The 12,827-nt window shown below is 42.6% G+C and overlaps 1 protein-coding gene across 1 annotated transcript in view; it reads left to right on the forward strand.

The window, feature by feature from the left end:
- Positions 1 to 4,454, forward strand: part of LOC124866544 (A-kinase anchor protein 13) — a 129,839-nt gene extending 125,385 nt beyond the window's left edge. The window contains exon 39 of the mRNA XM_047362372.1: positions 1,341 to 4,454. Within this exon, the coding sequence (XP_047218328.1) occupies positions 1,341 to 1,393 (53 nt within the window). The 3' untranslated portion in view covers positions 1,394 to 4,454. The remainder of the gene's footprint in view (positions 1 to 1,340) is intronic.
- The last annotated feature ends 8,373 nt before the right edge of the window (positions 4,455 to 12,827 follow it).

Below are 12,827 nucleotides of genomic sequence, written 5' to 3' on the forward strand. Positions count from 1 at the left end.
GTGCTGGGTTGCTTTGCATATTTGCTGAACTGAACAATAACCACTTATGTCCCTAAAAAAACCTAACTGAATAATTACTTCTATTCATTTAATCTTGGAAAGCAACCCTTAAGTAAAGCAGGCAGAGGGATTAAGCAAGAAAATATGGTTGACTCAGTTTGATCATTCTAGTGCTGCGCTTATCTGTTTTATTTGCGTAAACCACAACACAGCCAATGAGTTGCATAGTTAACCCACTAAATTATTCATACACCTGCCAGATGTAGGTTCGTATATTCAACACATATCACACATAATTTTGGACACAATTTGTTGCCATCTTGCAGGTAATTCAGAAACATATATGTTCTGTTTGTGCTATATTCAAATGAACAATCTCTACTTAATTTAGAAGCTACTGCTTAGCAAAAAAAAACCTAAGAATTTAGTTGTTATGCAACTGTAAATGAACTCAGACAGTAGGGGTTTAAGGACTATTTTTAATGCATGAATTCCAGGAAGCATGCAACCTCCACCATGTCATCCAGATTTACATTTAAGATTCATTGCATCACCTCCAGATTCAGCCTCTAGCTGCCATCTGTGAACAGTCCTGATCAAAATCAGGACTGTGGATGCTTGAACTCGTTTCATCCTGCAGAGGAGGATGAGCAGGGGATTTCTGAGGGCCCAGAACAAACAGGGGGTTGGCTGCATCAAAGAAAGCTTTGAGTCGGTGTTCATATGAGAGGTTTTATCCATCACTGAGGCGCAGACAAACGTGAACCACACGGACATTTATCACTCAAGAGTTCTGGGTTTTAGCTCCATCAGTGTGATGAGAGACAAAACACACCGCAGTGTGCTCGCGCCTCAGCTACACACCTTTTTCTCCCTGTTTTTTCTGGAGACCTAATTAGTATTTCATACGGGTCGCTGAGGCGCTGCACAGATTTGTTGCAGGAGTAAATTAGTCAGGAAAGTAAATTATTCAGCTGTCCTACATTTCTGGGGGAGTTGCAGCTCCCTTTGAGTCTGAGCAAGTCTTTAAAACATGCTGATCTTTTTTTCCTTCCTATATTCAACATCTTTCCTGTGTTTACAGATCAGACACACAGTATCACACACACACACAGCAGAGAAAAACATTCGCCATTAAAAGCACCGAGACATGTGAGAGCACAAATACATTTGTAGATGAAGTGATGGCTGTGATACGAGCAGTGAGCATACAGCACATTAGGCAGCTCCCTGAGGCAGCCTGTTGACACTTCTTTAATGGATCTCTGTGACAGTGCAGGCAGAGGGACGGCTCAGGAGTCCAAATCCTAACACTGATTCCCTCTCTTCTCCTCCCTCAGACCCCCAGCACGTTCCAGAGCCCCCCAGGGACGGAGAGATCTTCTTCTGCTAAGACAAAGCTCAGTCGCCTCGTCCTGCTCCTCCTCTTCATCATCACTATGACCCTGCCGCATCACTGACACCCGGAGAGGACCGTATTACCACAGAGCATTGGAATTATCTTAAATTGGCTTTTCTCTGGAGATGCACCAATTAGGCCTATTGTAGGCTGGTACTGGTTTTCATTTTGATTAATTCCCATATATTTTTTTGTAATATAAGAAATGAAAGAAATAAAATGTGCAGCAGGTTCTCTGATAAAAATGTATAAGATTTGAATCAGTAGAAAATAGGGAAATTACAAGATTATTCCTATTTACGCATCAAAGCGTATGTCCCATACCTTTATCCATTTTTTTTACAATTAAACTTCACCATAAAAGTGCATCGAACTAAATGCGGTTGGAGATGTATTTATAGCTCAAATGAGATTTCTTAATTTTCATGGAATTGATGAGTAAAGTCTGATTTCCTGGTTTTTGACCTGCTTATCACCGATCAGACCCAATTAAGGGACAATCGGACGATTCCAATCTCTGTCTTTTTATTTTACGTGTCAAGATACAGAGAAAAACTGAACATTACATGCAAGAAAAAATGTCATTTTAAAGTGAAAACCACTGCTTTTATTCTGTGGAGACAAGCTGATTTTAAGAGTTTTGTAATATTGCACATCTAAGCGCGTTCTATTCAAGCGTCCACTTTAATTTTTCAAACAAACGTCTAGAATCTCTTCATTTGCAGCAGCGATCAGACAGCTCACTGAGCTTCACGGCACACTGGCTCTTCAGCTTAACTAAGCGCTGCACGCTGGGATGACTGAGGCTGCTCGTTTCCACAAGCAAGACCTGGTTCCAGGCGACTTCCACCGTGCGCGCAGGGACACCCAGTCGATTGCAAATGCCACTCAGATTAGAACTTCAGCGGACTCAGTGTGGCACCGGAACATCCTTGACGCTAATCATATTCATTAACAGTTAATTGAAGACTGAAACCACTAAAGGGACTCTGTGTTGTCCTGGCAACATTTCTTTATCACGGGAGCTCAGTGCTGTCTCAGTGTTTCGCTCCAACATCCACAGTTAGACTGAAAAGCACATTCGATTACAACCACTCATTTTTGTTGCCACCAGATTGTAAGTAAAATGGATGTGGCAGCGAATGATGAGTTAAGTAATCCTCATAGATGGCTTTACGCCATTCATCATGATTCCCAATAAGGTATTTATTTAAATTAGGGATGTCTCCATTTTGGAGTGAAACTCTTAAGACTCCACAGTAATGAAAGGATTGAGACACACACTATCTCTCCATGTCAAATGGCTCAATTCATATCCTTTTAGTGTGTTGTAGAACCTTGGATGGATATTAGCTTGATCCTCCTGTTATCTGCCTGTCAATGAGCTTTTATGCAGCCCTCATCTTTCATCTGAGCCCAGACAACGGGAGGGGAGGGGGACTCTCCTTCGTGTTTTAATTGCATGTAACTCCGCAGGTAGCATACTAATAGATGCTGTTACAGGGTTCAACATTCTCTTTCATTTTGCTGCTTTCGGCTCTGATTAGAAAGTCTGTAGACAAGAAGCTGCCGATGGTTTAAAAAAACTGAAATCTGTTTATAAAGAAAGAGCAAAAAATGCCACAGGTTGATTAAAACCTCTCATCATTTCATGCAGTTCACTCAGTGTTTTAAGCACTTTGGTCCCAAAACATTAATATATCTTTTTATATTAGTGTTGTTTTTATTTTAAATCCAAGTCAACAATGATCCAAAGAGAAATGATGTGTTCAAGTGCATAAGAGATGCGTTTTTTTAATGTTTCGATACAAAAATGAAGATGTTAGGTTTTATGGAGCTTTTTCAGTGCAGATAGCCCCAATGTTTAATCCTGTGGTTTAGACTCTCTAAGCCTATATTTTAGGCTACACAGTTACCTGCAGGACAGGTAAGAAAAAAAACATATTGTGAAAACATAAAACAAAACAAAAAATCGAGAATTTGCAGTAATCGAGTAAGCAGAGTCAACGCTTTGCTTCCTCTCAGCCTCCTTTGTCTTGTGTTTAAGTGCTTGTATACTAACTGGCCTGTGTCTGTGTGCAGGATTTGACTTCATGTCCAGGCGGGGTTGTTATAGTGCGTCTTGTAAGAGGCTCACAATGCCTGCCAATTATTTGCTCCATGTCCTTTGTTTATGGGTTTGGTGTAATCCGGTCACAGAAACAGAGAGGAAAGGGCTTTTTAAAAAAACAAAATAAAAAATTAGGTGCTCATTTGCTTTGACCACTAGAGAGCAGTGCACCTATAACTAGACAAACCCCCTCCCTCACAGAACCAAAACAAACAGAAAGTTCAAATCCGCTCCTTCCCCGTAGGTCTATACTGTCCCTGCTGTGAGAAATTGATATATTTTTCTCAGCGGGTCATCGGCGTACAGAAGATAATTCGATGAGCGTGGGCTCTCACGCTCTGTGACATTTTCCCCTACAGCATTTGTAACTGACTGAAGGAACAAATAAGTTGTCAGATTGTAATTGGTTATGCAACGCTGGCAGTCAGCAGCAGCTTTAAGTTGTAAGTAGAGGTGGGGTGGGTGTGTGTGTGTGAAGGAGAGAGGCCTGTCTGTGCCAGGGACAATCAGCAGACGCAGTCCAGGAAAATGAGCTCCCTCCTCAATGATGATGAGCCTGTCTGTGAGACGGGTGTGTGTGTGCATCAGGTGAAGCCCACGTAGCCTTAAATCTTAATAATAAAATGCACTAGAGTAGAAGCCAGCGTCTTCTCAGGACAGAGGAGAGCTTTTATACCTCTGCTTTCAATCGAAGGATATGTTTGTACTATATAAATGGTACACTGTTCATTCTCAGCATTGTAAAAAGAAAAGGGCAAAAATGTAAATATGATCTATGTATAAAACCAATCAACTGTAAAAAAAACAAAACAAAAAATAGTGTGATTTGTGATTTATTGCAGCATTTTGTAAGTGTTTTATTTATGTATTACCCTCATCCTCGGGGTAGTGAACAATGTAAAAACCATATTTCTCTCACAATAATAAAAAAATCATAACAGTGAATGAATTATTGTGTTATTTTTGTGGTGATGCAAGAAAGAGCTGCTTTTCTCTGCTGTTTTGTCTCTAAGTTCATCTGGTGTCATCACGACAGAACGTCAAAATTCCTAGACAGATCTGGTGAACTAAAACCTTAAATTTCAATCCACGATGAGCTGTGAGCTTAGTAACAGCACAATAAAAACTATCTGTAGTAGGGATGGCCTGGCATCAGATTCTCACGGTTCAATTGGGTAAAAACCCCCAGCTGTTTCACAGTATTTACTCAAAGTAAAATACATAAGATATAATTTTGTTGTTTAGAACAGAAAACAATTTCTACTACTGCTAAAACACATTGTTTTAAATTTTGTTAATTCACTGACATAAAGGTGACCTATTATACTTCCTCTTAAACATTTGGGATAGGTCTATGGGCTATATAAAACATGGTAATTATGTTTTTGGCACAAAATCATTCTCAGAAAATGAGATTTCACCTCCTCAGTTAACTTTTTTTTTTTAGCTCCTTTCAGAATGAGCTGTTTTAGGGATTTGTCACTTTTGTGCAAATTATGCAAACTTCGTACAAGTGAAAACAATACTTATAAGACAACAATAAGTATTTACATTTGTGTCGTCTGCCACGAACAGGAGGGACTGAATTTTTCTTCATTCTGAGTCTTTCTGCAAATTCTGACGTGTACTGATCAGAATCAGATTTATTGCCAAGTTTGTGGGTATGTGGTGGTGGTGTTCTCCAAAAGTCCACCATCATCTCCACAGTATTGAGTGGATTAAGTTCCAGGTTGTGCTGACCACACTAGTGTACCAGCAGATCCACCTCCTGTCTGTATGCGGACTCATCACTGTCCTGGATCAGTCCAATAACAGTGGTGTCATTTGCAAACTTCTGGAGTATCACAGACAGGTCCGCTGAGGGAGAGGGAGAAGAGGAGTGGGGAGAGAACATACCTCTGGGGGGCGCTGGTGCTGATGGTTCTTGTGTCGGAGAAGATGCTCCCCAGCCTCAACTGCTGCTGCCAGTCCTTCAGGAAGCTGGTGATCCACTGACAGGTGGAGGCCGGGACTTTGAGCAGGGTCAGCTTCTGGTGAAGGATGTCTGGGTTGATGGTGTTGAAGGCTGAGCTGAATTCCACAAACGGAATCCTGGCGTACATCTCTGGGTGTTCCAAGTGTTGCAGGATGAAATGTACAGGTCCTTCTCAAAATATTAGCATATTGTGATAAAGTTTATTATTTTCCATAATGTAATGATGAAAATTTAACATTCATATATTTTAGATTCATTGCACACTAACTGAAATATTTCAAGTCTTTTATTGTCTTAATACGGATGATTTTGGCATACAGCTCATGAAAACCCAAAATTCCTATCTCACAAAATTAGCATATTTCATCCGACCTATAAAAGAAAAGTGTTTTTAATACAAAAAACATCAACCTTCAAATAATCATGTACAGTTATGCACTCAATACTTGGTCGGGAATCCTTTTGCAGAAATGACTGCTTCAATGTGGCGTGGCATGGAGGCAATCAGCCTGTGGCACTGCTGAGGTCTTATGGAGGCCCAGGATGCTTCGATAGCGGCCTTTAGCTCATCCAGAGTGTTGGGTCTTGAGTCTCTCAACGTTCTCTTCACAATATCCCACAGATTCTCTATGGGGTTCAGGTCAGGAGAGTTGGCAGGCCAATTGAGCACAGTGATACCATGGTCAGTAAACCATTTACCAGTGGTTTTGGCACTGTGAGCAGGTGCCAGGTCGTGCTGAAAAATGAAATCTTCATCTCCATAAAGCTTTTCAGCAGATGGAAGCATGAAGTGCTCCAAAATCTCCTGATAGCTAGCTGCATTGACCCTGCCCTTGATAAAACACAGTGGACCAACACCAGCAGCTGACACGGCACCCCAGACCATCACTGACTGTGGGTACTTGACACTGGACTTCTGGCATTTTGGCATTTCCTTCTCCCCAGTCTTCCTCCAGACTCTGGCACCTTGATTTCCGAATGACATGCAGAATTTGCTTTCATCCGAAAAAAGTACTTTGGACCACTGAGCAACAGTCCAGTGCTGCTTCTCTGTAACCCAGGTCAGGCGCTTCTGCCGCTGTTTCTGGTTCAAAAGTGGCTTGACCTGGGGAATGCGGCACCTGTAGCCCATTTCCTGCACACGCCTGTGCACGGTGGCTCTGGATATTTCTACTCCAGACTCAGTCCACTGCTTCCGCAGGTCCCCCAAGGTCTGGAATCGGCCCTTCTCCACAATCTTCCTCAGGGTCCGGTCACCTCTTCTCGTTGTGCAGCGTTTTCTGCCACACTTTTTCCTTCCCACAGACTTCCCACTGAGGTGCCTTGATACAGCACTCTGGGAACAGCCTATTCGTTCAGAAATTTCTTTCTGTGTCTTACCCTCTTGCTTGAGGGTGTCAATAGTGGCCTTCTGGACAGCAGTCAGGTCGGCAGTCTTACCAATGATTGGGGTTTTGAGTGATGAACCAGGCTGGGAGTTTTAAAGGCCTCAGGAATCTTTTGCAGGTGTTTAGAATTAACCCGTTGATTCAGATGATTAGGTTCATAGCTCGTTTAGAGACCCTTTTAATGATATGCTAATTTTGTGAGATAGGAATTTTGGGTTTTCATGAGCTGTATGCCAAAATAATCCGTATCAAGACAATAAAAGACCTGAAATATTTCAGTTAGTGTGCAATGAATCTAAAATATATGAATGTTAAATTTTCATCATGACATTATGGAAAATAATGAACTTTATCACAATATGCTAATATTTTGAGAAGGACCTGTAGTCCCAAATTGACTGCATCATATGCTGACCTGTTTGTCCGGTAGGCAACCTGCAGAGGGTCCAGCAGGGGGCCTGTGATGTCCTTTAGGTGCTTCAACACAAGTCGCTCAAAGGATTTCATGACCATAGACATCAGGGCGACAGGCCTGTAGCCATTTAATCCTGTAATGGTGGGTTTCTTGTGTGCTGGGATGATGGTGGAGATTTGAAGCAGAAGGGAACCTCACACAGATCCAGCGACTTTTTCCAGATCTCAGTGACGATGGGTGCTAGTTGGTCGGCGCAGGCTCTCAGGCATGATGGGGAGACATTTTCAGGTCCTGAGGCCTTCTTTGTTTTCAGGTGCTGAAAGATCCTTTTTACATCTTCCTCTGAGATCTATGGTGCAGGCAGGAGGCCTGAATGTAGGAGGGTGGTAGGTGTATGGCAAGAATGTGTGTGAATGGGATTTGAAGGAGTTGGATTGAGGTGTGAACTGCAGCTTTTCATACCTGCAGTAGAAACCATTCATCTGATTTGCCAGGTGAGGATTCTGCTCAGGTTTGGGGAAATGGCTCCTATAGGCAGTCAGGTTTTTCAAACCATTCCAAACAGCAGAAGCGTCTCCATCTCAGAAGCTTTTCTTTAGCTTCTCTTCGCTGCTTTGATCTCCTTAGTTTGTTCCTGGTCTGCTCATACAGGGCCTGGTCCCCATTGCTGTGAGCCTCTTCCTTATCCCTGTGCAGCTGCCTCAGATGAGAAGTGAACCAAGGTTTATTGTTATTGTATGTGCAGAAGGTCTTTGTCTGCACACACATATCCCCACAGAAAGTGAAGTATGAAGTCACCACCTCAGTAAGTTAGTTTAAATCAGTGGCTAAAGTTTTGATACAGTCCAATCTGTGCAGTCAAAGCAGGCCTGTAACATCTGCTTACTACATTTCTTAACAATCCGAACCACAAGTTTGGAAACTTTTAATTTCTGCCCATAGGTTGGGATGAGGTGGACCAGAGAGTGGTCAGAAAGTCCCAAAGCAGCCTTGGTGACATTCATCCTTTAAAATTGGTCCAGAGTGTCTTTATCCCTGGTGCAACACTTAATGTGCTGTCTGTATTTGGGAAGTACATTGGAGAGGTTTGCACTGTCCAAGAACAATGATGAGAGAATCTGGATGTTTTTTTTCGACGTCTCTTATCAGCTCAGCTAGTTGGTTTTCAGCATCTAAAGTGGCCTTCAGGTGGTATGTAAACACCAACAAGTGCCGACAAGGAGAAATCACTCAGTGAATAAAATGGTTTACAGTTTGAGAAATGTCTTCAGTAGGACAACATGTCTTCAGTACTGTGATATCTCTTCACCAACCTTCGTTTATGTGGAAGTAGATTCCGCCTCCTTGCCTTTTAGCCAATAAATGTGAGTTCTTAAATCAGTCCGGGTGAAGTAATTCGCTCAAACTAGTACTGTCTTCGGCAATGTGACTGGAACATTGCCCACAAAAATAATATGAAGCCACGGATCTCTGTTATCTGACAGCAAGAGAATGTGCATGGACATGTGGGTCTTTGGAGCCAGCAACAGAACATCTGCCTTGCGCTTTTAAGGTAAAACCAGCCGGTGAGACGTGATCCTCTACTCAAAATTAAGTAGGTGGAGCTCTGCTTTGGTTGCCATTTAGGGGCGTTTTGCAGGGAAAGTTGCTAGATGCCAGTGTAATTGTGACACCACAGTTACACAGCTTTTGAAACTGTTTTCTAGAAAAAATTTTACATTCATTTATAGCTGTTATGGCCCCCCCCCCTCAAGTTGAAGGAGGGAGAACACACAGGACAACCATAATAAAATGTCAGTCTTTGTAAGTGTGGTACAATGGGATTTATTTTTCTCTTTTCAAAAAACAGACCCCAAAAGGGTTGAACAACCTGTTGGGGGGGAAAGGGGCGGTTAGGTTGTGCCAAATCAAAGAAATAAATAACAAAACGGGGCCTAACTGTCACCTAAACTAAGCCAGAAGAAATAAAGGAAAAGAAAGCTCTGCTATTCTAGACTAACAAAACAAGCCAAAAACATTACATGGGTGTCACCAACCTACTTACCTAGTGTGTATAACAGAGAAAAAAACTACATGATGGAAATGTACAGGGTACCACAAACTTACCTAGCCCACAAACTCCCACCACAAACCTTGAAACAATGCTGGAGAACAAAGCACGTTCCAAAAGCCAGCCAGGTGAAGCCACACCCCCTGCCCTACAGGTGAGCAGTTTATGTAGAGCTGCCTGATCAGCTCCCTCAAGCCAATCAAGGCAAATTGGCATCACCCTGCACTCTGAACCTGTGAGAGACAGGAGACACAATGGGGGAGAAAAACACACAGTCCAGTAGACATGTAACACCCCCACCCTTACAACTCCAAACAATATGTTTGGTATGCCTAAAACTAAAAACGCAAGGTCAAAACATACATGACAAAGCATCGGCCAAAACATTTTCCGACCCTTTTTTTATGGCGGATCTTGAGGTTGTACTCCTGAATGATTAAAGCCCACCGCATAAGTCGCTGATTTTGATTGTACATCCTACAATGGAAGACAAGTGGGTTATAGTCTGTGAAGACTGTTATGGGCTCCACACTCAAGCCAAGATAAACCTCATAATGCTGCTATGCCAAAAGCAATGCAAGCGTTTCTTTTTCAATAGTAGAATACCTACTTTGATGAAGGTTGAACTTCCTTGAGAAGTAACCTACAGGATGATCTATGCCATCTTTATCTTCCTGCAGCAGTTTGGTACCTTTACCAAACTCACATTTTGAGAGATTGTCAATGAGGCGGCTGCGAGGCATTTGCAATCCTCACGCAAGGTAGCAAGATGGTCAGTCCATTCACTGGAGTATATAACAATGTCATCTAGGTACACGCAGCAGTTCGGCACACCTCCCAGTACTTTATTTACAAGCCTTTGAAACGTAGCTGGAGCATTACATAACCCAAAAGGCATCACTGTGTACTGAAAAAAAACTGTCCGGCGTTACAAAAGCAGAAATATCGGAGGCCCTTTTCGTTAATGGTACTTGCCAGTACCCCTTTAGCATGTCAAGTTTAGTGACATATGTAGCTGGCCCCAGATCATTGATACAGTCATCAATGAGGGGTAAGGGATATGCATCAAGGACTGTTACAGCATTCACTTTTCAAAAGTCAGTACAGAACCTTGGGGTTCCGTCAGCCTTCATGTCCAATAAACATGGAGAACTCCATCGGCTACAACTTGGAATAGCAAGTCCATTTTTAACAAGGTACCTCACTTCCTGTTTCATAACTTCCCCTTTTTTTAGGATTGACACTGTATGCTCGCTGTTTTATAGGTACCGGATTGGTAAGAACTATGTCATGAGACAGCACATTTGTTTGGGTAGGAACATCACTGAATCGACATCAGAAGTCTAGCATGAGTTTCTCAACGTCTTGAGCCTGGTCAGCTGGTAAATGTGACAAATAGAGGGGTAGGTTAGACAAAACCTCACTATTATTAAGCCTTGCAAGCACCTTTTTGCATGACCCACTCCTCATCAGTAGGAATTGAAGCCATACAGGCTATAGGTGAAACTGAGTCAACCTGACTTCCAGAAACTTGATCATTTTCTCTTGAGTGATACCGTTTCATCATGTTGATATGACAGAGTCTAGTTTTGTGGTGTCGGTCGGGAGTCTGGACAACATAATTTGTCTCACTAAGCTTCTTCTCTACCACATATGGTCCAGAAAATTTTGTCACCAGAGAAGATCAGAGGATGCGCAGCAAGACCAAACTTTCTGAAGGCGCTCCCTCATTTTTGCCACATACTCTGGGATACTCCTAACTATTTTAGAGGGTGCAACCAGCTTGTCTTTAAGTACATTTAAAGACCCTCTAACTTCATGTCCAAACACAAGCTCAGCAGGACTAAAACCTAAAGATTCTTGCACTGCCTCCCGTACCACAAATAACAAAAGTGGGATACCTTCATCCCAGTCCCTCCCTGTATCCATACAGTATTTGCGTAACATGGACTTTAACGTTTGGTGAAATCTTTCAAGTGCACCCTGACTTTCAGGATGGTAAGGGCTTGACGTGACATGCTCTACACCCAACTCCTTCAGTGCGTGAGCAAAAGCCCTAGATTTGAAGTTGGTGCCCTGGTCAGTCTGGACAATCCTAGGAAGACCAAACACTGAAAAGAACTTTACCAGTGCTTTTGTTATGACAGGAGTGGTGATCCTCCTCAAAGGCACGGCCTCAGGAAACCTGGAGGAAGTACACATTATGGTTAATATGAACTGGTTTCCACTCCTAGACTTTGGCAAGGGACCTACACAATCAACTATCACCCTTCCAAATGGTTCACCCATTACAGGAATTGGGGACAAAGGAGCAGGAGGAATGACCTGATTTGGTTTGCCAGCAACTTGGCAAACATGGCAGGTACAACAAAAGCGTGAAACATCAGACTTGAGTCCTGGCCAAAAGTAGTGTTTGAGAACTTTGTTATAAGTTTTATTTATGCCCCAATGCACTAACAGTGGATGATCATGTGCTAAAGCTAGCACCTGCATCCAGTACACTGTTGGCACCACCACCTGATACACAGCATCCCAATCTTCTAGGTTGTCACCAGTCCAGCGACACAATAGGAGACCCTTCTGAATGACATTCGCCACCTTCCTTTTTTGGGCGTCCTCCTGGTTAAGAACAGAAATATAACACTTCCCCAGGGTCATGTTCTGTTTCTGTGCAGCAATAAACTCCTCCCTGGAAGCAGGAAACTTTGTTATGTCTGGTTCTGGAAGAGAGAGCACATTTTCAGCTTTCTTACGATTACCCCCGGAACTAGCAGCTTCTGGACAGGTTTCTGTGGCAAGAAAAGAGTCAGACAAATCAAGGCCATATTTCATGGACTGGGCTCTTGTTACCACGCAAGCAGGGAAAATGTTAGGAGACATTGATTGTTCAACCTCCAGGCTTGTGTCAGGAGCATCCAAAACCTCAGGCACAGGCAACACCTTTCCACCAGCCAAGTAATTCCCCAGTTGGAGTAACAAAGGGTTTGAAACAGGAATCTAGATCATTCTTAGGTTTAGACATCTGGGTAGTGGGGTGAGATACATTTTTAAGCAAACCCATGCCTTTTGTTGAGGTTGACGAAGCTTTATTCTTTAATGAAAGGCAGTCAGCAATGACATGACCTTTTTTATGACAGTAAAAGCACTCCCGTACCTCCCGTGAAAGAAAAGGTGGCTGCTTGGTCTTGGCTTCTGACTGACCTGGTTCAGGTTTTGGGGGACGGGCGGTTGAAACCCTATCTGTACGAGGTGCAGCTACAAACACATTTTTGTTTCAACATGAACTCATCAGCCAAGACTGCAGCTTTTGATAACGAGGCCACTTTTTGCTCATTTAAGTAAACCACCATTTGTTCAGGTAATGTAGTCTTGAAATCTTCCAGCAAGATTAGCTGACGAAGATGTTCATAGCTTCCCTTGACTTCATTAGCTGCACACCATTTATCAAATAAGACAGCTTTTTCTCGTGCAAACTCCACGTAAGTTTGAC

The sequence above is a fragment of the Girardinichthys multiradiatus genome, chromosome 4 (assembly GCF_021462225.1).
Source record: "Girardinichthys multiradiatus isolate DD_20200921_A chromosome 4, DD_fGirMul_XY1, whole genome shotgun sequence".
Lineage (NCBI taxonomy): Eukaryota > Metazoa > Chordata > Actinopteri > Cyprinodontiformes > Goodeidae > Girardinichthys > Girardinichthys multiradiatus.